This window comes from Drosophila arizonae, chromosome 4 (assembly GCF_054131065.1).
Source record: "Drosophila arizonae isolate 15081-1271.41 chromosome 4, UAZ_ARI_1.0, whole genome shotgun sequence".
Lineage (NCBI taxonomy): Eukaryota > Metazoa > Arthropoda > Insecta > Diptera > Drosophilidae > Drosophila > Drosophila arizonae.
The window spans coordinates 22,588,655-22,612,631 of record NC_142924.1 but is presented as its reverse complement, the minus strand read 5'-3'; the positions used below and the strand labels follow the sequence as shown (position 1 = coordinate 22,612,631).

Genomic DNA, 23,977 nt, shown 5'->3' with positions numbered 1-23,977 from the left:
CGGTTTCACAAAATCTGAGCTTAAGCATTTCAATCATAACTTTCGCAAAACCAACAAATTCATATATAATTCATTTGCAAATATTTTCCATCTTTTTTTTAACAGAACAAAAATAGCTTTCATCAAATTTTTACCCTAGTTAACGTAATTATTTCCCCCTCAAAAAAAAAAAAGGTAGCTGCTTTGTATTAACACGTGTTAACGTTGGCCTGGTTTAACTGCTGCCGGCGGGGTCAAGCAACTTTTGCTACATTTAAATTGCACTGTTGAGGCAAATAAGTCAGTTTATAGTATGAGCAGGAGAGCAAATTGTCAACATGACGGCAAACGCCATTGCCATTCGTGCCAATTTCGTTAAGGCAAACAAAGAGCCCAGTGCCGCCCGTTCGACGCTGACTGAACTAACTAAACAAACCACAGGCAGAGGTCGGACCCACATGTTGCCTGAGGCACTTTGCAGTGCAGGTGAGCCAGAGCTGGGCGAGCAGATATGTATTTTGGACCCTCAATGCTGGGCACATAAACAAAGCAGCAGCAGCAGCAGGAGCAGCAGCAGCAGAAGCAGGAGCAGCCAAATGGCTAGCGACACGTGAAGTGCGCTGGATTGTGAACACCTGATTACCAGCCGGTGAATGTGGCTGTTTATGAGGCGCAAAAATGTCATACATCATGCGACACGTGCACAGGCGGCTGCGAATGGGGGCAGCTGATGTTGAAAGCAGAGCGATTCTGGCGCCTGTCGTGCTCCTAATTTAACACATGACAGCTCGGTGTATAACACAACCAGGCAACTGTATCCAGAGCATGTGGAGCACAACATTTGAATCTGACGAAAAATATGTACTGCGCATCGGGCGCTGGCGCTGGCTTGACATTTGCCTGTCTCTTGCCACTCTGATGGGCTGCAGTGTCATCCTCTTCGTCATCTGGCCATTTTCATCATCAGCAGCAGCAGCAGCTTCGTAGCGTGTTGTTGGCCCAAAGTGAATTAAGCTAAAGCCCAAATATGTGTGCGTTGGCAATGATATGCTCAAAAGACGCTTTTGATAAATATACATTTTAGGCCTGTTCTATATCTGTGTTCGGGCAGGAGAAAACATGCCAGGACACATGGCCCAAAACACGTTATCCTGTCAAGCTTGCTTTACCGATATTTCACAACCTGCACTTTCCATTTCCCTGTACACGAACTGTGAGTTATGTTATCTCATAAGACGTGTGGAAATGAATATTTATTAAAATATATATTATGTGTTGATGCTCATTAATTTGCCTTTTCCTAACAGAATATTGATTAAGCACAAATGGAAAATATGAAATATATATACATATATAGAAAAAAATAGATTTTTTTAAGACTTATGCTTTATTTGATTAGAGCAGCATTATCCCATTTCTAGTTGTGCTGTAGTTTCTGAAACATTTTTATGTTAATCAAATAAAATTAAAGAAGTTGACTAAGGTCTGACAAGATTAGCCAATTCGCCGTTGAGGCCAATTCGCATAAGGCCCTTCTAAATGGCTTATTTCGTGATTAGGTCTATTCAAGAACCTATTCATGCACAGTATTGCATAAAAATGAGAGAAATGCGAAATATTTTGTGCATATAAAAGAAACGGCAAGTGGCAGATAGCTTTTGCAAAAGCTGCTGAAGGATCGTGCTGTTGGAGGAGGATGTTGGGAGGGGGAAGGGCTCTAATTAGAATAATTTCGCGCTGCGCTGCGTCCGACCGGCAACGTTTTATACATGTTACACCGGCTGTCGGCTGGAGCAAAGGTTGGGCTGGCTTACAGGTGCTGCCTGCAGGACATACATTCGCACACACAAACGCAAAACAGCCTGGAGTGTGTGCCTCTGCGTGTGCCTCAGTGTGAGTATGTGTGTGTCAAAGAGTATGGTCGACTGTGCTGTGCACGGGCATGATGAGCAAATGTCAGAGCAAGAGGTCAGTGAACCTGTCGACGCGACACAGCCTGAACATAATCAACAGGAGCGCCAGCAGCGACATGGCTCACATAACACACAGAGGACGCGCGCGCACACATACAAAAAGAGAGAGAGAGAGACAGGGAGATAACATGCACACATATTTCATATTATATCTATCACATAAAGCGGCGCTTATTGCGTTCATCCTTAAATTATAAAATGTAATTAATTTGTAAGAGATGTTTCATTCGCTTGACTTTGTAATTTTGGCGGCCCTTCTGTAGGCTTGTGCCTTATTAATATCCCTATCATTGCCACTTGACACATGTGCAGAGTCTCATCATCGTTTAGCGGCTTAATTTTAATTAATTTCAAAACGTGTTTGATTTGTGGGCTTTGGGGTGCAGATTCAAGCTAACAGTAATTCATTTTCATGGGGAGTTTTCAATCATTTTCATGTCTGAATCCATTTCCCTAAACATGGGGCTAGGAATAAATATAGAAAATTAACAATCGATTTGATTACAGCTATTCCCACTTACAATTTAATCCCCTTTTTAAAATATATTTAATTTAATTTAGTAAATAATATATAACAAACTTGTTCTATAAGATTTTAATCTTAAATATATTTATTATAATAAAAAAATTATGAAATAAATTGTATATACATATGTATAGCAAGTAGAATAAAATAGTTTAATAAATAAGTAAAATCAAAGTTTAGGTTAGGCTATGATATTTAATGATAATATTAATGTTAAACATAACAATAATAATTTTAATAATTCTCTATTATTATTTTAATAAGTCTTTTTTTTTATTTCTATGTGTTTTGTTGCTAAAATAAAATTAAAAAAAATTCTTTTTTTTTTTACAGAAAGTTGTTTGGTTAAAAGTTGTTTTTCTTATAATAAAGCACTTTTTACTACAGAAATGAAGACTTTTGCTGTTCTAAATTATAAATATGCTCTTTACCTACAACGTCGTATAAAGTTGGGCATGACGTAGGAGCTCGTTACTTATTTGCTCTTGCCAATTTTTGATGGCTGTCAAGTTATAGAAAAGCAGGAGACATTTTATCACTTTTCTTCGAATTCTTTTTAAATTGGTAAGCTTAATCGCAAATACGTTTCGTTTACTCCCAAACAAACACATAAATCAATTTCGAATTTTTTCAAATCATACTTTGACATGTTTTGCTTTTGCCATTGGATGCGGCAACAGCAGAGTGTCAACAAAATATAACTGAACGAAAAAGTCAGAGACAAGAACAAAAACCAAGTGTCGACAGCTAAAATCTGAAAGGACCAACTTGTGGTTGTACGGTGGGCGTATGCCATGGGGGCGGTCTATCGAACAAAGGTATACGCCGAACTGGGAAAGTCAATTTTAGAGGCACACACGCACTCATACACTCACACACATGCTGAACTGCATCGGCAAAGCGGAGCGGAAGTGCCGTATTGTGACACAAATACTATACAAATTAAATGGGGCGAACATTTAAATGGCTTTTGCTTTAAAGTCCGAATTCGTTTCTCTTTGCTCTTGCATTTGTGTTTATATTTTCTTTACTTTTTCTATTTTTCTCATTTTTCTATTTGCTTATTTGTTGTTCGCATTTTGTATTTGCACTCTTCGTATTTTATGCATATTTTTGATTTACATTGCGCTCTTTGCCCTAACCACCCCACTTGCTGTTTCCTTTTGCTTAGCTGCTGGCGATTTTTTTCAATAGTCAGGATTGATCAGCTAAACTATGCTCTTGTACCAAACGTAAGCTGTCAGCGATGTTTTTTTTTTTTTTTTACTATTTACATTTATTTGTTTATCTTATTTTTTGTAATCAATAAAAACTTAAATAGCCTAAATAAATATAAAGCAGATGTATATATCACTAAATTATAACGTATGGTAAGGAAAATACATTTGTAAATGAGTAAAATAGGACTAGAAATACGATGCTAACTTTATTTGATGATTTACTTTTATACTTTAAAAATTCTTTAACAATGTATAAGGTAGATTTTCTTGCAATCGTTCAACTGTTCAAGTGAGAATATTAATCTGAAATCAAGAAACGACTGCTTTGTATTTATAGAAAATGTGCAAACAGATATACCACACAATTGATGTACGTTTTGATTAGCTAGAGGGTATAATAATGCTCTACGGTTATTCTGGTCAGTGGAGGGTAAACACTCTCTCAGTTGTATGCTTTGCTTTCATTCGACCCCGTGGGTAGCTGGGTTGTGGGCGAAAGACTCTTGAAATACCTCGAAGACAACTTGTTGTCAATGTTATTTGGTTGTCAGACCACGTTTTTATTTGCTTCCTTTCCGACTGATAATTACGTATATACTCGCTGATGAGAAATGAGAAAAGTGTAATTAGACCGTGGCTGAATTGCTCGAGGTAATACTCGTAGTTTCCGGTTCGTGAATCGCAATGAGTTGCGAAACCGGAGAACATTAGATATTTATGAGATAGCCAAATAGAATAGAAAGTCGCTGCAGTCAACCATGAAACAAATAAAGTAATATCAGAATAATAATAAAAAATTTAATAGAAAGCAAAACAAGTATGCTCACCTAAAATTGTAAAATAAATTTATAAAACTATATTCCGTTAAGCACATACAGAGTAGCCGATCATTCAATAAAATAAATTACCATCTTTTTTCCAAATTGTAGTGCGTTAAATATTTTTCAGAATGTTGGAAGGTAGCAAGCACTCAACCCGATGCATAAGTGCACAAGGTCCGTACAGCTTCGATTTCAAAACTAAAGACCCGCTGAAGAGTTTAGGGGCGATTCCTTATCTAAAACCGGTCAGCTCTTCGGAATTGGCCGGAGACCTGGAAAAGTGCCTGGAACTGATATCCAGTCCAGCTGGAGAGGAATTCGAGGTGGACTTGTCCCTGCCTGTCAATAGGCTCAGCACGATTGCATCCAATTACAATCTACAGATATTCCCAGAGAATATGGATTATTCAAAATTGTTGTCGTTCGAGTCCGATTCGCGGCAAGATTCGAGTGAGTTGCCTATGGAGACTCGGAACTTGGCAACTGGCGAACAGAAGGACAACGACATATACTTCATAGCAGATATGGATCCAGGCTACGCTGAGCTAGAGAAAGTTATCGCTGCCGATAACGTTGAGATCCAACCTGTGTTACCACCCAAGCCAGGGCTACTTAAGGAAATCTTCAGGAATAGATTGCTGCCTACACAGAGTATGGAAAACTTCTTTGTCGCTGCGAATCGAATGAGGCTAACACCTCCATCCGAAGGCACTATGAAGTGTAGACTGTTGACTGCAGATGATATTAAAGATATTTTTGAAGAGAAGCAGCTAAAACTGCCGACAGCTCCAACTAGTAAGAGTTCATATCACTGACTAACATTGAGACTTATAAATGTATTTTTCCCAGAAAGCGTTTCTGGCATCAATTTCTCTGCCAAGAAAAAGAGCCCTCTAAATTGGCAAAAGCTTCATGAATTTTCCATGTGTACCTCCGATGAAAAGTTGAATTTTTGCCAACCAAGTCAAAACTTGGAGCTGTTTGGCTTCCGTATGGATAAGACTAAAGAAATTGACTCTTCACAAGTGAAAGATTCAAATAAATTAACATGTTCCAACAATAATCATGCGGAAGCATCATCAGTTGATTTGGAATCAATTGAAAATGAAGAGTCTGAAGGTATATTGAAAAAATGTAAGGAAGAATCAACCATTGAAACTTCTGATGAAAGCCTGAATGACAAGGCTCTAGAGATATGTGATCCAGCAGTTATTAAAGAGACAGGTGTGCAGATATTCCGCAAGCCAACTAAGCTTTTCGCTTTTGAAAAGCAAAAGCAATGGAAGAAGAAAGGTAAGTCAATTTGAAACTTTTCATTAATTACATAATATTAATAGATTGCTTAGGCGAGGGACAGATTGAGATTTGGAGAATGCCAGATTCTGGCAAATGTTATCTGCTACTCTGGGACAAGAGGTCGGAGGAACTCTTGGTGCACATGCCCGTGGATGGCAAGTGGAACGTCAATTATTTGACAAAGAGCACCAACAGCTGCCACTGGCTCTACGACAATTTCGCAAATTGTCCTCAAGGAATTCGCCAGCCTCTGGCTTGTAGTTTCACAGAATCGGACGTAGCCTCGCAGTTTGTGACGATTGTGGCCAATTGTTTGGGGAAACCTTTATAGTCATAGATATATTTATATGTATTTTCTGTTCATTGTTTAGTAATCAAACCGTTATTCAATTATCCACATAATTTCGAAATCAAGTCTTTCATTTTATTGCATATTGCTATGAGCAATATTTTACAGTGAACTAAAATGGAAGCATTAAGAGAACGATTCAAGAATTTTAGTAATTTTAGCTTTTTGCTAAAATTGGGGCTTAGAAATAAACTTACAAAGTTCTCAAATATGCTTAATATTTTGCTGCTAGACAGGGAGACCTATAAATAGGGTGGTGCGTCCGATGAAACATTGAAAATTTAAATTTCTCAATAAATTCAACCGAGTTTGCACCGAGGGCGAGCATTATGCAGTCGGATATGCTGGTAAGCGCTGTATTACTTGCAAACAGTAATGTGAAGACTATCCACTAGGCAATGCTATCGAAAAACTTTGACAGCGCCCTCTATGACATTCGCAGCAGTTATTTAGACGTCAGCTGTTTTTTTTAACATTGGTGGTTGCAGGACAGTTGCAGTCGGTCTCCATGCAACAAATGTGACTGGCGTATTGATCAAACAAAATAGCCGCATTGAGTGAAATGTAAAAACAAGCAGAGCACAGTGGACGCTATGGAATCGGAGAAACTGAATGATTTAAATCGGCAAATCAGTGAGATTAAGAAGCGCATTTTGCTGGCTGGTGAGAAAACTTGAGCTGACTCAAAGCAACTAATTCGCATCTCAAGTGTTATTTCAGAGGGCCAGAAGACGGCCAATGCAGCCGAGTGGCAGAAGCAGAACCGCATCAACTGCGATACGATTGCAACGCTGAAGAAGGATATTAAGGAGTTGACGGTCAAGGTAAGTCGTCTGCGACATCCGCTGCAGCGATCGGTGGTCATTAAGGAGTCCACCTCTGAGCCGCGCAAGAAGCAGAGCGCCACGCCCACCATTATTGTGGGCAAGGCTACATATCCGATTGGAGCCAAGAATGCCGATGATGCCATTTTTTTGACTGACCTAAAGATAACCGAGAGTCGCAAGCAGATGGATCTGCTGCGTCATCGGTTCAAGACGCGCCAGCAGCACTTCAGCAAGTTGGTGGAAAAATATCGGGAGCTGCTGGCCAACAAGGAGGCACAAAGTCAAAACTTGGGCGAGAAGCCACCGGAGACACTTGAGGAGGACGCCAATCGGAAGGTGAGTCCCACTATCATATAGACAACTCCCAGCCTAAGCAATTCCTTGATCTCTGCCACCTCAGCTTGTTTGCCAGCTGGAGAATGAGATACATCGCACCAATGTGCAGTGGATGGAGGCTGAGCACATACGCAAAAAATATCGAGCGATCGAGGCTTCACTCATGACTGATGCGGAGCGCTTCGAGCGCAGCCTACGCGAGCTGGAGCAGTCACTGAGCGAGCAGAAGCTGGAGATCGAACGGCTGCAACAGGTGCACAATGAAGCCATCGAAATGCGGGATGCGGCCAAGGTCGTGCTGCAGCGCCAGGAGCAGCAGGCCAATCTCTCGCAGAAGACGCGCGAGCGGCAGGCCTTGGACTTTCGCAAGCAGGTGGAGGCGCGCAAGCTGGAGCTGGAGCGCATTGGACGCAAGCTATTCGCAGAGACCAAGACACTCGTCCATCAGGACAGTGTGGGCTCCAGCTCGGGCGACCAGCACACGGCCAAGACAGAGAACGGGGAGGAGGAGCCGGTCTCACAGCTGGAGAGCGTCACCAGCGACATGGAGTCCCTGTTTAAGCAGCTAATGGAGGCATCGGGCGCCACCTCACCCTTCGAGGTCTTTGAGCGCTTCAGCGCTCAGAAGGAGTCAGCTGCACGTCTCACATATTTGCGAAAGGCAGCCGAAGCCGAAAAGGCCAATTTGGAGGCAGAACGTGAGGCGCTCGCCAGCGAGCTGGAGGCATCCAAGTTTTCGGACGTCAAAGAGAGCGAAGTGTAAGTTAAACAGACCCGAAAGGCGTCCATTTGAATAATTGGCTGATTCTGAGACACAGCAACCAGGAGGTCATCGAACAAATCAAAAATGACATCGCTGCCAAGGAGGAGGAGCGCAAGAAGGACACAGATGCCGCCGACAAGTCCATGGGTGTGCTGAAATACCTGAAGGAGCGCATCTGCGAGATGATATTCAAGGTGCAGGAGGTGGACGAGAACAACATTGACATGCAGGAGCGCAAGCTGCACATCACCGTGGCTGAGCTGCCCAACTTTCTGGCACATGTGGCGCAGGACGAGGACCTAATTGAGGTACATAACATATCTGACTCCGTCAGCTCTTGAGCTATCGTAATCATTTGAGCTTTATCAGATCCTTAAGCTGAAAATTAAACGCTGTCAAGAGCTGAGCAAACCGGACGATATACCACCCCTCGAAATACCCAATCTGGACATAGAGGACGAGGAGGAGGATGTGTATCCGTCAGAGCCACCCAAATCCCCATCCGTGCCCGAGGGCGAGAAGCCGCCGCCTATGCCCATGTGCTACTACAATTTATTCGCAGGACGCTCGCAACGAGCGGCAGGCACTTCGTCCTCCTCTCCGGAGCAGGCGCCGGCAGTGGGTAAGTGAGCTGAGCTAAGCTAAGCCGAGCCAAGCCAAGCCAATGCCATTGCTATCGGGTCAATATTAATCAGCCTCTTCCACTCGCAGTGGCCACAACGGACGATGACAACGAGGTGCCGTCCCGCAACTTCTTGAAGCGCCAGTCTGTGCTCATTGTGGACTCCAAGTCCCGACGGAAGCCTTTCCGACCTCCGCCCGGTGGCAGGCGCAAATAACCGTTGCTCATACAAAGCAAGGATTATAATAAACAATTTACAAATAAGAATTATTTGCGTTTTCTTAGCCTATGGCCTTGAGATTTTCTAAGCCTCTTTTGGAAAAACTTGAGATAGCCGTGTCGAATTGACCTTTCGATTTTTCAAACTTTCCATTGCATTTCTTTATGTCGAAACTTGTATAGGAAATACTCTAATTAATCTTGCAGTTGAGCTTTGGTTTACTTTTCATACTTGAACAATATCTAAGCATTATAATTATGATTAGCATTGGATATAGTCATATATGGAATATGGTCACCTATTTCTAGGGTATTTCAGCTGCCGTGATAGAAAAACCAGCGTTAAAGTTTGTTGTTTACCTTTGGAATTTGTATTTAAATTGTCAATGAAAACCAATTTTTTAAGAGCAAATTTTTTGTTTCATAACTTTTGGAAGTTTTAATGGAAATTTGGCGCCGCAGGTGGCTGAGCGGAGACATCCGTCAACGACTCAACTGATGGAATGGCATGGAATGATGTCTGAGCGAGCTGCTCAGCAGGTAACATTGAATGATATTATGGGACTTATGTAAAGTTAATTGGACAGCGGAGCTAGGCAGGTAAGTACAGGTAATACATATAGGATATCTACGTATATTATATGTATATGTATGAATGAGTCAATAATATGTTAACCAGACGATAAACCTCCCACTGCCAGCCAAGCAATGGGAGATTCATGCTTTACTCAAAATATTACCCGAGGCACGCTGCGATATGTGTGTCTGCAACAAATTGGTGTCCCCTTAGAGCGATATAGTACTTATCGAGACATGTCTTGGCCATATTTCAGGATGCTGTCACTCGGGCTGGATGAATGTCAGCGGCTGCAGCCGAATGACATAACAAATAGCTGTCCAGGCGCTGCAGCACACGATGGAGCTGGGTAAACAATATTTATTGCCGCAATGAGGAGGAATGGACGGACAGCAAATGAAGTGCAAAGCGCAACAAAGTACGGAGCGCGGCTGCTGCTGGAGAGAAATAACCTTTCAAAAATTGTCTAAGCCAGTGCAAGTTGAGCGAAGGGGCTGCCGAGGGGCCGAGGGGCCGAGGGGTGCGGGAGGGTTCGACTGCCGTTCTAACTTGCAATAATAAAGCTCAGCGCAGCAGCTGAGGACGAGCAATCAACGCCAGTCTGACGAAGGCCACGATGGAACGTCGGAGGATGCCACGATGGCAGAGACAGCTCCGGGGCTCAGTGGCGAAGTGCAAACAAAGTCGCCTGATGATCTATTACATGGCCTGTTGCCGGAAGTGCACAGCACCCGCTGCGGAGGGCGGGCGGGGCTGGGGACTGGCGCTGTGTTGTGAGCGTCAACTAAATGTCAACAACGAAGGCATAAGCATCTGGCAAACAGCTATTTGGCAACACAGCCACCAACACGGACGGCTCCAGTGCCCGATACCCTAATGTGGGCAGAGGAAAGCAAAATGAAACTTCGCAGCAAACGGACAGCAGCTCATTCCAAGGTAACCAACTAATCCGCCCGGTGGTAGACAGAGAAACAAAAGCCTCACTGTGTGCCACGGGGCGAAGGCAGCGCCACGGCTAAGAATTGTAAGAATTGTTAGGCTGGCTAAACCGTTGGCTGGCGCCATTGGCCCTGGCAACGCTGAGCCTGAAATTCAAGGACAAGGTAAACTGCTGCGACTAGGGTGTGACTGACAGGCAGACACTCTCTGTGTATTAGATTTAGCTATATGATTAAGATATTCGGCTGGAATTTCAACAGTTTGCAAAAGATAAATATTTGGTGAGTTTGATAAAATTGAATTCCTTGAATTAATAGTATTATAATTAACATTATTAAAATTTCAATACAGCAATCTGCAGTTCACCTGATTATACGGATTTGATATTAAAATTTAAAAAAAAATTTAATAATAGTAATAATATCATTCAGTATGAACTAAACTTAGTTAGTAATTAAAATGAGCTGGTTTTATTTATGAGCTGAATTTATTTAGCTGAAATTAACTTAAATTTATATTAGTAGCGATTAAAGAGATGAATTCAAGAATTCTGAAAATTAAATTTTATTTGCTATTGTTTTGTCTATTCCAAATTGGTCCAAATTGGTGCAAAAGTCTTGTGGAAATTTTATATGTTTTTTATTTTATTTTTTAAGCTAGCTGCTTTCATTTGAATGAGCCTAAATAATATAGTAGATAACCCTTTGTAAAGACACTTACTCCTAGCTAAACGAACTATACTGAAACTTATTTGATTTTCCCAGTAAAAAGCGAAAAGGTGAAGAACCAATTCATTACTTGAACAATGTTTAAAAAAAATGGAATTCATTTTAAGCGTTTCTCACTTTTGGTATTTTTCCTGTGAACTTTCATTGATATTATTATTTTCTGAAGGTATGTACAAGGTAGAGCGACTCATCTGTCATTGTCTGGCGTTACAAATATCTTTTTTTTGTATTACAAGAATTGCTTAAATCGATTGTCATCCGATACTAGCAGAGTTGGTACACATTCAACTGCTCTGCTAAGGGCCAAATCTAGAACGGTTAAGTGTTTGGCAAGGGATTGTTCGATTTGTAATCCGAGTCCAGAAACAGCTGCCACTTTGGCTACCTTTAATTCACCTTTACGTGGCTGGCACAGCGGCCACGCCCAATTTTATAGCAATTAGGCTGTTCAATCTTGCCGTGGCAGTAAATCAAATGGCCATCGATTGCCGAACGGCAACTAATTTTTGGCCAAGCCACTGTCAGGATCGTGATAAAGTGCACGGGCGTGAATCGCCGGACGGCGATTGAGGTGCTGCCGGAGTCGTTCAATAAAACCGCAAAACAATAAATTTAAATTCCTCCAGCGCGAAGTTAAACTTTTTAACAGTGTATAAACTACAACCAGCAGAGCGCAAAGCGTAGAGTTCTGGCAAAATATGCGTTTGTATATGTATTCATGTGTCCACGTGTGTGTGTGTGTGTGAGCTTGACAGTCAGGCAAATAAATGAGCGGAAACGGAAACGGTTTGGGTTGCCGTTGGGTCGGCCGCGTCTCTGTCTTGGCCCTTCCATTCTGCTGCTCTCTCTCTCTCTCTCTTTCTCTTTCTCTCTATTTTTCTTCGGTCGCGAGCTGCACAACACTGCAAATGATAAATAACGTAATTTCTTTATAACTTTTCATTCAAGTTTTCAGGATGCTTTTTGGCCACGCTTGTTGCTGGCACGCCTTTGGGCCACGTTTGTTTCGTTTGGTTCGCTTTCGCTGGCTGCTGGTTGTTAAGTAAAATAAATTGCGATTCCATGTAATAAAAGTCAATCATAATAATTCAATGACTCATCGTGTGTTTGGCTCCGTTTCGTCGAGCCCACAATGGTTAGCTACAGCCATTGCCCCGCTCCACTTATCTCCGTACTTAACATTCTCCGTCTCCGTCGCTACGGTTACGGCCGTCGAGTGTGTTAAGCCGAAAACATGAGAAATTTATGTGAAGCGCAAAAATGAAACATTTGCACACCTTGTTTCGACCTTGTACATCTAAGAGACATTAGCAACTTACATATATGTTGATGTATGTATATGTATGCATCTGTGCTACCGTTTGAGTTCGCGGTCGAATCGATCTTTGATTTACGACCGTGCTGGTCCTCAAATACAAATTCGAAAGCAGACTAGACTATGACACACGATTGTTATGATTGTTATTTTCGCAGAGCAATACCATTATGGGTACATAAATCAAATGAATCATATGGACCAACCGTATATGCAGACTACATAACCTTCTATTTTTCATTGTTCACAGGGTAGCCTCTCCTAGATGACTTCTTTTATAAATTTATACAGATAAGTAATGATGGTTTTATTGTATTTTATATATCTTAAAAATATAAATATGCAAAATGTTTAATTTATAGAACCGCGAGTAAATAACAATTTAATATAATTTTATTTCTACCGCCGTCATTTAAGTTCGTTATATGTCGCCTGCTGAACAATCACTCCCTGCTAAAGCCACTTTATGAGTTAGGAAAAAGTATAAAGTCCTTGGCGAGCTGACTAACAACCCTCGAATATTGTTAAAGTTTTTGTGCATCTTCTACAGTTTTGCGCGAGCTGCGAGGAATTATGGAAACAAAAAAAGAAGAAAGTCCTTCAAAACACATTGAGCGCCAGCTGGGGCCCGGCCCTAACTACGTCCCATTAAAATAGGAGTGTGAAAAATTACGCTGAAATGTTGGTTAGGCATAAATTTTGGTCTACGGATTCATGGCCGCTATTTGCTGATTCGGATTCGGTCTCTGCCCTTTGGGCGTTGCATGTTTTGCTTGCGACTTCCTTTGAGATATTAAATGAATGAATTAATCATTAACTTTGCGGTCTACCCAAGAATCCTAAGCAACCGGAACAAGGAAAAAGGAGTAATCTCAGCATTGCCTCTTTGTAGAGCAAGGCATATAATTATTATAATTGTTTGGGATTTATTAACGAGAAAAAGTAGCACTTTAATTCTCCATGTAGCACACAATGTAATTTGGAAAGTATTTGCTGCAGACACCTCCACGCTCATCAAAGTAGGGGTACGCTTTCGGGCACTGGATGATGTTCTGGGCTATCTGATTGTAGCAGTGAATGTATTGGGTGCAGCCTGTGTTTATTGCGGTGACAAAAGTCGAGTTCAGATTACCGCAACGATCGTACGGGCAGCTGTAGGCTTGGGGGCTTACACACCTCTGACTCCACCATTGGAAGTGTGTGCCGTGTGGACAGCTGTGCCACTTGCCGACAAAATGTTTTGAGCTGCACTGGTAGTAGCCGTGGCAAGTCAGGCCATCCGAAATGAGCTGAATGCCGGAACGGTCATCATCGTAAAACCTAGCACACACCGAGACGTCTACGGCCGGAGGTGGGTGCTTGACGGGCCTGTAGCTACTATCGTCATTTGGACAGTATTCGGGCTGAGTGGGCTGGCAGCGCAGAGTCTTGTAGTTGTAATAACGAGCACCGGTGCAGGCCCGCCTCGTGCCTCTGCCGCCCTCGCACTCCAGGTAGAGGCCGCAGTTCAGTGGGTCGCCGACGGTAGTGCCACTTTGCATGTAGGCACATATGGAAAAAGTTTCCTGTGGACATCCGTTGGCACTCGAAACACATGTCTGCAGCCTGTTGCTAAACACAAAGCCTTCGGCACAGAGCCTCAGCCCATCATCATTGCCCTCGTTATCACATTTATTGTATGCTCTGCAGTCCAATGGGTCGGCCACAAACTCTCCGCTCTGTCTCGCTGCACAGAGCTCCCAGTGCTGAGGAGCACATCGTGCCAGATGGGCTTTGTCACACTTGCCAGACAGCGAATCATAATACAAATCATCCTGGCACTGTCCTCGAGCCGCAAGCTTATTATTTTTGCAATAGCCCCAGCTTTTGCAGTCTCCCGGGTCGCCAACGTAGCCGCTGCCGGGCCAATAGTTGCAGAGTTGTTCCAGGGACAGGCCGCACACTTGCCACAGCTGCAAGGCCAAGAGAATGGCCCTTAACCATCGGCTGGAGACTGGAGGTAAAAGAATTTTAGTCACTCCATCTGCGCCACGCAGCTCGCTTCGGATTCTCTACCTGTCATGCCGCTCCAACTACTCCATTTGGCGTTATCAAAGCAACTAGCCGAGAGATGTGAGATGTGAATATTCAGACGTTGGCGTTTCACTGCGAAGAACTAATTAGTCGTCGCTTGTAACCTTCTATAAAATATTCGGGTATGCGATAAGAGTCGAAAGAATAGAGCGACAATCAAGCTCAAAGAGTTCAATGAAGAGGTTTCAATTACGGCTGCTGATAAGGTTTCAATTACAATGATGCTTCTCGTATCTACTCGACTTATATACTCGAACATCTACACGCATACTTATAACGCAGAGATCTTAGACATATTTCTGCCCACTTAGCCCAACAAATCTGCATACATGCTGTACTTCAAGTGCTTATCAGATTCAAGCAGCCATGTTATCACTAACTCAATTTTTTTACCATCTGCTTATGCTATCCATGTGACATTTTTATGTTCAGACTCCTTTCCCAACTGCACTTCAGTTTCTTACGCTAAGCGAGTGCCACAAGTAACGTAATTCAAGAACACCCAAAGAGAACAACAGCAATGTGAATTCAAGAACACCCAAAGAGAACAACAGCAATGTGAAAGAGCACAAAAAGAGGCAAGTCCGAGCCAGTCGTCAGCTTAAGGCATGGTTCGACTAGCAAATACCCCCTATACGAGCTTTTTATTGAATCAATCTCGAATTTTTAAAATAATATAATATATTAAAAATTTAAATTAAAAATGTATTTAAAAATATTATCAGATTTTATATAGGTAATTAATTTTATTGTTAATTAGGAGCTTGTATTATTAGCATACATTTAATTTTGTAAATGGAAAACTTTATTAAAATTATAATTAATAAATTATAAATAATAATTAAATAAAATGCTGAATGAATAAAATATACTAAATAAATTTGAAAATAAATATTAAATAATAATTAAATAAAATGCTGAATAAATAAAATCAAAATAAGTAATTTATAACTATTAAAAATAAAGTAAATATAACCGTGATCATTTTGTAATATTTATATACACAACATTTTCCTAGCAGTCGACATTTTCCTTTCGATGCACAAGGAATGCGGCTTCCTTCTCAATGCATATCCAATCAGCATACCCCTTGCATACTGAGTATCGACTATAAGCAGGATGCAAAAGAAGCTCATTCGTTTGTCTGGCTAAGAGTGTGTGTAGCTGGCGGCTTCGCCTTGCTGTCGCCGCTGCCATTGCCTTCGCCGTCGCCGTCGCCGTTGCCGTCGTGCAGCCAATGTAAACTGCTTAGCTACGGCCCGTTGCGTTTATTGACATTTTATGCTTAAGGACATGTTTAATATCCTCATCGCGCTTTTAATATAACCGCGAAGCAGGCGTTGCCCCCATGTGCTCAACAGCCCTTTTATGGGCCCGTTCGAACATGAGATATTCGCTAGTTTATTGGTTGCAGGAAGCTTTACTTTAGGGTCCATCAGATCACGTTTTCGTGAAGTTTACAAATTTGAAGAGAATAAGAGACCTCTTATATATTATTGAGCCCCATTGTAAATTCACTTTGCTTTCGGGTCGCACATATCGAAGTGATTGCCGATGTCGATGTCGATGCCTGTGCGTGTGCGTGTGCGTGTTTTGAGGAAAAACAGAAAGGACATAGATGCCGATGTCGATGTTGATGTGGATGGGTCGGTGCCTACGAGCAGATGCAAATGGCTGGAGCTGGGGACAGTGGGCCCTTTGCTTTTACCACTTCCGCCGTACAATGCTAGCTGTCCCAGCAGCGGCGCCATTTGCTTCCGTTTCCGCTTGCCGAACGACATTTATGAAGCTCATCATGCCCGGACAGCCTCTTGTCCTTTACTCCTTATTCAATCAGTGGCTGGCTGCCTTACAACTCTTGGGCCTGTCGTCCTCCTCCTGCCACTGCTGCGAAATGGCAAATTGCGCGATGCTGACTTTGGGCCCCAAGCTCCATGTCCTGCCCGTCCCTCCACGTCCGTCGCTGTAATGTCTGTTATGTCCACTCATCCATTCCATTCTTTTATTCCACGTTGTTTCTTTTGTTGCATGCCTGCTTTTGTGCTCTCCGCTCGGTTGCTCCTGTAATTTTTTCCACATGTTCACGGCTTGAATATTTTATGGGCTTAAGTGCTTTCAGTTAGAGTCCTTTGCATAGCTCCTGTGCGTTTTGCACCTAACACTCTGCCTCCGCCACAGCACCCAGCACACAGCACAGCCCAGCAAAAAAAAAAGTATTTGATTATTTTTCTGCACGCTCAAAGATATAGCCGTTATTTACTGTTGCTTCAAGTAAATTGCAATGCTGAAGCCACTCGCATAAATACCACAAGATACCAGAATAATAAACTTTTATGTACAACTGCTTGCCCTAACAAAACTGAAGTTAATTGACATCTGAGCTCTGCTTAATTATTGCCAAGTCTAAATTGATTGGCAGCCAGCTGATGTAGCTTGTTGTTTCGAGGCCGTGGCAAATATAATACGAAAGTGTTCTAGGTAGCTTGCGAATGGTATTTGAATGGAAATGGACCATTCACAGAGAAGCTCGGCCCCAAACAATTTGAAAATAAATTCAATTACTCTCTGACACCTACACTAAAATGAAATGAAACATCTTGAATGTTAACGGTCGAGCAAACAAGATTTCATCTCTGAGTCTGGCTTTTCAATTTGAGTGAAACACAATATATTTACTAATTAATTAGATATTATAATATAGAGTAGAACACTTATACATTTCTTGATAGCTCATATCTTACATTCCACTGAAATGATAAAAAATAAAGTAATCTCATGCACCTGGCTCATATAAATCATAATAATTAGAATAAATATGCAATGAAAAGCTGAATGTGCCGCACAAGGCACAAATATGGATAGCTCAGCCCGAGATTGGCCAACAAAGAGCAAGAGAGAGGGGCAAAGCGAGGCAGACAGGGGGAGTGTGTACAAGTTCGAGCAGAATGGTGCCAAGGGTCCACTGGGCGGGCACCCTTAACAAACCGAGTAAGCAATTCCAACGAGCGACTGTTCATAAACAGGAACGAGCTCAATGAGATGCAAAGGACGATAAACAAACCCACAAGCGCCTCGAATGTGCCGACAGTGGAATAAGGTTAAGATCCCTTCGCACACCAAACTTAAAGGACAAAGCTTGAAACGAAACGTTGCAAAAAAGAGAAAAAAATAAAGTTGCCAGGCAGCGAGAAGAAAAAGTGCAAGACGAGCCACCAAGTCATATATATGTATATATATTTCTTTCCTACTCAAAGTCAAGCTGAGACGCCAACTTACACAAGCCCACAAGAAGCCACGATTCTGGGTTTGAGTCCGAGGCTGAGTCTGAGTCTGAGTCTGGTACTGGGCAAATTGTTGGGGGCTTTGTCTCTGCGGTCGGGTCGGTTGCTGGAGCAGGCGTGGCACGTACTTGGAGTATTTTGGCGAAATTAAAATTTATGAACAGATAAAAAAGCGTTAATGGGCTCTCGGTGGGGTCAAGCAGCGCTCTTGCAGCGGCAATTGGGGCTGTGCGGTGTACGTGTGTTACAGTTTGTTGAGGTCCGCAAGTAAGTAAACGCTCCACGGCAAATAAATGAGCCAAGACAACGTCCACAACTTGAGCCATAAACGCTGCATTTTTATTTTTCGGAACGCAACTTATATAGATGGGCAGCCAACCCACTTTCTAAGTGCCGCACTTGAGAGCTGCAGAGCGAGCCATTAAAAGCGATGAAAATGCTTTAAAAGAAAATACTTTAAGTTTTTTTTTTATTTTTCCTCCAAATGGAGTTGATAACACAATACTTTGTCATTCCAGGTAACACAGTCTGTCAACATCAAATATCAATTTGGGGCTTCAGTAATTGTCAAAGAATATATGTCCAATATTGATTCTCCAGAGCATCAGCTCCGTGAGCAAGCCCAGAATGTTGTTCATACTTGTGAGTTACTTTTATTGCCCCAAGTCCTAAGTAGATACGTGTTGAGTTGGGCCACGTGTTGTTATTTATATTATGCTCTGCTCTGCTCTGCTCCAGTTGGCCATTATCCTCTGCTAAAAATCATATTTTCGCTCTTGAAACAATGTCAAGTTGTCGAGCACACTTTTAAGTGTTCTCTACGCGCTGTGCCATGGCCAAGCAGCCAGGCAGCCAAGCAGCCAAGCAACCGAGCAACTGAGCGCCCTGGCAACCCATCAGAGCCCAAAAGGCTGCCTAATGGTGTTTAGCTGTTGTTGTTTGACTCTCGTCCTTCGCCGTTGCCAGTGTCATGCACTTGCACAGTGGGGCACAGTGGGGCACAGTGGGCACTTTTACAGAATGCAAATACACCCGTGAGTGGCACTGGAGCTGGAACTGGAACTGGTGCTGGAACTGGAGCTGCCTGGACTGGCCCTGACTGAGCTCGAGTGCCGAGTGACATAATGTGCCTAGCTGGTTGGCCCGAACGAGGCCAAACGCGCCGCCCGTGCCATTTAATGACCTTTTAAATGTACGTCTAATTATGTTTACGTGCCATTTCGACTGACAACCAAAAATGCTGGCACGAATGACTGAATTTTAAAGCGCATTATTTAGGTACACTTTGGCGCTGTTGGCTGACCCAAATCCCAAAGCCAAGTCTATGTGTTGGCCCCGTCTTAATTATGTAACTTTTGGGCCAGCCTGACATCCACGCTGATGTGGGTAGCAGCGCGTAGCTCAGAGCGCGTTAAACTTTAATGTCAGTCAACTGAGCAACAGGCCACTCATGAGTCGCCTAGTTAGTGGGCTATTTTCGAATCAAGCTGTGTCCAAGATGCCAGCTTCTCCAAGGATCTATTCGAATGCGAAATGAGGGATGCGTGCTCACCTACGGCAGGTGTAAAACAGCTACGCAAAGTTTTTGCCATTAAACTAACTTTGTAACTATTCCTCTTATATTTATCGTTTCAGGCAGCTTTCCTGCAGCTGCAAAGTGAAAAGGGGACTTTCTGGCCAGGGGCCATTAGGTGCATTAGTTTTATAATATAAAATTGTAATTAGAAATTCTGAAGAAATCGGCAGGTGAAATTGAAGAGTTTTGTTTTTATTGTATTTGGAAAAGGTTTTCAACTCTCACAAGAAATATTTTGTTTTTCTTTACGTTTTAAATTATTCAGAGTGTTTTTGGCTCGTGGTATTAATATTAATTACTTCGCAGTCTGCTGAATTCGCTTCTTGCCCTGAAGAGTTAATTAACAGTTGTCTGAGCAGCAGCTGCGATAGAGCCAAGGGGTAGACCGCTTAAAATTGAGAGTTTCATGATGAATGATAGATATCATTTTAAAAACACTCAACGAAAAGGGGATATCTGCGTCGTTTTGGCACTGTCATCTATTCAATCGAACTGATTACAGTTTTACGACAACTTTTCCATTTGTCACTTCAATGGCAGGGCTGGGATATAAAGCCTTTTATGTCGCAGTTAAAATGAACGGAATATCTTTAATTTGCCGATTTACTCAGCTCGTTAATGCAACAAACTTGACTTGACTTTATTGGAACGTGAGGAGGAAGCAATGCAGGTCTCTTCACGTCCGCAACGTGACAGTTTGACGGCTAATTAGAAATGCACGCGTTATGCGCATTACTGCAGATGTAGACTACTCAATTAGCTCATTTCATAATTCACATTTGTTAACATGCTATGAATTCCTAAGAGATAAGCCTATATATAACAATAATTCTCGATCAATATACAATATATGTTAAATTCATTTAAAAATTGAGAGAAAAGTTTATATTTTTGGAAATAAATGTGCAGAAACACCAAGAGAAAGTTTTCCCAGGTGATGGAACATCGAATATGTATATATTTACTATGAGATATTCACAGGTTATTTGTATATATGCATACACTCAAATAATATTTGTATTTCGACAGGATACTGCCAAGTCAAGCACCCCCAACAAGAGTGTGCTCTTATCTTACTTCGTACCCTGACCCACTCTTACCCAAACTTAATATAATCTTATATACATATTTGAGTTTCACACTATGATTGCCTTTATATTGCAGCCACGCATTATATAGCTGAGTGATATATATTTAAAATAAAATGCATTGAAAATAACGAAAAAACAAAAACAAAGGAATGAAAGCAGCATTAAAATGCCTGAACGTAGGCCCCTAATGAGGAAAACTCATTTGGGTAAAAGCTGGGCGACAAAGGGGTCCGCCATTAAAAAGCATTATAATAAATACTTATCACAGCACGGTAGGAGCCGCAGGAGCGCAACTTTGGCGATGTCGCATATATGCCACGCCCACCCATTGCCAGACCGCCCATATGTGTGGAGAGCAAATGTCGTAAAACAAATGTAAAGTGAAATTGCTTTCGCCGCTGCCACGCGACCTGCAGACTCCACTCCACACAAATATGCGCTATATATATGTATAAATATATATGTATATATGTACATGCATATATGTATATACATGTGTGTGTGCGTGTCGACAGTCGGACGCGGAAACGGATGTGAAAAGTGCAGTCATAAATGCGCCGCCTCCCTTTGTATAAGACTTTAATAATTGTCGAGTTAGTCGGGTAGGCGATGCCAGCGCCAGCGCCAGCTCCAACGCCAACGCCAGCGCCGACGTCGACGTCGACGCCAACACGAAAGAGATGAGAATTTGAAACTCGCGTATTTTCTTTTATTTTATAGCCATTCTTCTTATGTTTTTTCGGCACCCGCTTTCTCGCCAGCTGTTTCCAAGAGCCTGTGCTTTCTAATTATGACAAATGCTAAAATATTGCCCAAGTGTATGTGTGTGTGTGTGTTTGTGTGTGGGTGACTGTTTGCGAATATGTGTTCGTTTGTTTGCCCAATGGCAATGCATGTCAGCAAGTGTGTCGTTTAGGGATTTCTGATTTCGGGCTTTATACGTTCATGTGTATATATGGATGTGTGTGTGTATGTGTGTGAGGGTGTGGATGCTGGTGTTTTTTTCACCAGCATTTCATTTAAGCCCCAAAGTAAATATAAAAATCCGTTGCAAATCCGCGCGCCACACGTCATCTGAATCAAATCCTTATTGACGCCACTTTGTTGTTGTTGACGCAACGTTAGGAGCTGAGCCATAATATGCATTTTGGGGAAATTGTATTAGGAATGCCAAAGCTGTGTTTTAAACTAAATTTAGCTCATTCTGTCTGTTTCATGGAGATGAATTTAGAAACCAGGTAGCTTTACTTAATAAAAGTATTAAATAAATGTTAATTGTCATTTAGTTGTGAACTTTTCACACATTGCTGAAAAGGTATCATATTAATGTTTTAAAATCTGAAAAGAATTTACTTTAAGTGGTTGGTAGAGAGCTACCATAATGATCGTCCTATATGTCCTATACATATATTAATTTTTTCACTTAGCATTTCAACATAGCCTAAAAGGCCGCATTCCACTTATACGGATGTTTCGTCAAATATAAATTTCCAAATAGCCCCAAATAAAATATTGCAGGAAGTAAAGTGACATTATCAAAAACTCATAAAAGTACAGCTGAAGTGATTGAGAAAAACGATATTCAAACTCGAAATTCTAGGAAAATATCCATTCACAATCAATCAACTTAGCTCGAGTGCTATAAAAAAGTTGGACTTTGAGGAAATTACAATATAATGGGTATTCTTCAGAATGGATAATCATAATTTAAATTCGAATTACGCACTCCTCATTTGAGTATGCCAAGTAAGAATTGGTTCTTCAAGATATGAAAGAGAGAGCCCATGACAAGTTGATGAGCAGCTGTACGGCAAATTGAGTTGGATGATGAAAGTTTTGCCGGATTCTCAGCGCTTAAAGTTGAGATGTCCCCCTCGAGCGGGGGGCTCTGGCGAACTTTGCTCTCGGGCATAATAAATAAGCTTCACTGTTACGCATGCATTCAATATTTTTCAATTATATGCACGTATCCCCCAAGCCCATTAACATCGCCTCGCTCCGCCTCTGCCCTGTTTTCCCATCTGAGTTATACGTATGCGGAGTTTCGTTGCCATTGTCCTTGCCATCGTTGTCGTTGTTATTGTTGTTGTTGTTGGTCAACTTGTTGGCCATTGAAATATAAAGTTTAAATTGAATTTTTGCGGCATGTCATTGTTCACAGCCGGCATCTATCGACCATTCACATGTTCATGCAGACAGAGCGCTGTGAGTGCTAGCTCTACGGGCGGACCGACCTACCGACCGACCGCCCGCCCGCCCGTACTTAACTTTTGAACCTCTCCTGTTCCATCATTCACTGCCCCGCACCTTTCGCACGGAAATGCGTTTCTAATTCAATTTTATGTCAACAAGCAGTAAAAAGGCATGCCGCCCTATCGCCCCTATCGCACCGTATGTTGCCACAAACAGAAGAGCGGTGTCACGCAACTGTTTTGCAGCCACACGCAGTCAAATGACTAGTTTTTACAATGCTGCAAATTATTTCGCTATAATTGATATCTTTTAATTTGCGGAAAGCGCCGAGAGATACGTTGCGTGGTTTCAAATTCAACAGGAAAATGGAATTTAGCGGAACAGCAGCTGACTCTGAAATCCAATCAGCTTTCTGTCAAGTATATTTGAAAGTGAATTGTAAATTACCAAACTAAATTAGTTCATCAATTATTCAATAATCAACAAACAACATTAAAGTTAAATCGTTGTATGAGATTTTAGTGAGTTATATTTACAGTATGACGGATTTCCAAATATTTCTATAAATTATTTAGCCAATTATCCTGAGCTACTTTGGCGAATCTACGTTTTCACAAACGCTCGCAATTAGTTTTGGGAAAAAAGAAACTTACGAAATCCCTAGCTCAGCTCTGTGGCGATTATATCACAAATCCGGCGACTCAAATTGAAAAAGAGTATTAAAGTTAAAAACACTTTTGGCAGTTGGCAAGTATTTATAAAGTGCTTTGCTCAAATTACGTTTAATTTTTCATCTCCTGTCTCTGGCTATGCACAATTTAGCAGCATCACACAGCAGCAACAGCAGCAGCAGCAGCAGCAGCTTCGAGTGTTCAAGTGTTTACAGAGCAATTTGCTTGCTTCACCATTGACTTGCCGCGAGCTCAAAAATTTGCTAAATGCGATTGTTGTCTGACTTCATCTACATGTGCAGCTGAGTAATTTACATGAAAATGGAATGGAATTAAGTAAACAAATAACGTTTAACGGATAAATTAGAGAATGCAAATGCTTCGTAGTTTCTCATGCGAATGTGGCTAGATTTTTGTTTGAGGTGTATGTAGTGTATCTAGTTGTAGTAGTAATCACAGATTTATGCAGTCTTGGCGCAGTCGTGAGTTACTAAAGTATAAATCAAAACCAAAATTACAAGCTTTGTTTTTTAACTCAGAAGAAAAGATTTGTAAAAATACTGCTGACTATATATGCGAAATATATATATAAAAATTCCATT

The 23,977-nt window shown here is 41.7% G+C and overlaps 4 protein-coding genes and 1 long non-coding RNA gene across 5 annotated transcripts in view; 3 read left to right on the top strand and 2 right to left on the bottom strand.

The window, feature by feature from the left end:
* LOC108614349 (uncharacterized) overlaps positions 1–23,977 on the bottom strand; it is a 92,611-nt gene that overhangs the window by 27,053 nt on the left and 41,581 nt on the right. The gene's annotated exons all lie outside the window — the stretch shown is intronic.
* On the top strand, positions 4,497–6,217 carry Sprn (Spermitin). The gene is made up of 3 exons (XM_018008447.2): positions 4,497–5,314; positions 5,369–5,812; positions 5,866–6,217. Exons 1-3 carry the CDS (start codon positions 4,648–4,650, stop codon positions 6,144–6,146), a joined length of 1,392 nt encoding a protein of 463 aa, XP_017863936.1. The 5' UTR covers positions 4,497–4,647; the 3' UTR covers positions 6,147–6,217.
* CCDC151 (Coiled-coil domain containing protein 151) lies at positions 6,438–8,944 on the top strand. The gene is made up of 6 exons (XM_018008446.2): positions 6,438–6,827; positions 6,885–7,327; positions 7,392–8,086; positions 8,146–8,398; positions 8,460–8,712; positions 8,802–8,944. The coding sequence occupies exons 1-6, from the start codon at positions 6,758–6,760 to the stop codon at positions 8,927–8,929; spliced, it is 1,842 nt and encodes a 613-aa protein (XP_017863935.1). The 5' UTR covers positions 6,438–6,757; the 3' UTR covers positions 8,930–8,944.
* Positions 9,143–10,989, top strand: LOC149269417 (uncharacterized). The gene is made up of 3 exons (XR_016269767.1): positions 9,143–9,531; positions 9,765–10,728; positions 10,799–10,989. It is a non-coding gene; the product is annotated as an uncharacterized LOC149269417 (long non-coding RNA).
* On the bottom strand, positions 12,721–14,630 carry LOC108614353 (peritrophin-44). Its single transcript, XM_018008449.2, has 2 exons — positions 14,546–14,630; positions 12,721–14,483 (listed from the first exon to the last, which is right to left on the bottom strand). The coding sequence occupies exons 1-2, from the start codon at positions 14,550–14,552 to the stop codon at positions 13,441–13,443; spliced, it is 1,050 nt and encodes a 349-aa protein (XP_017863938.1). The 5' UTR covers positions 14,553–14,630; the 3' UTR covers positions 12,721–13,440.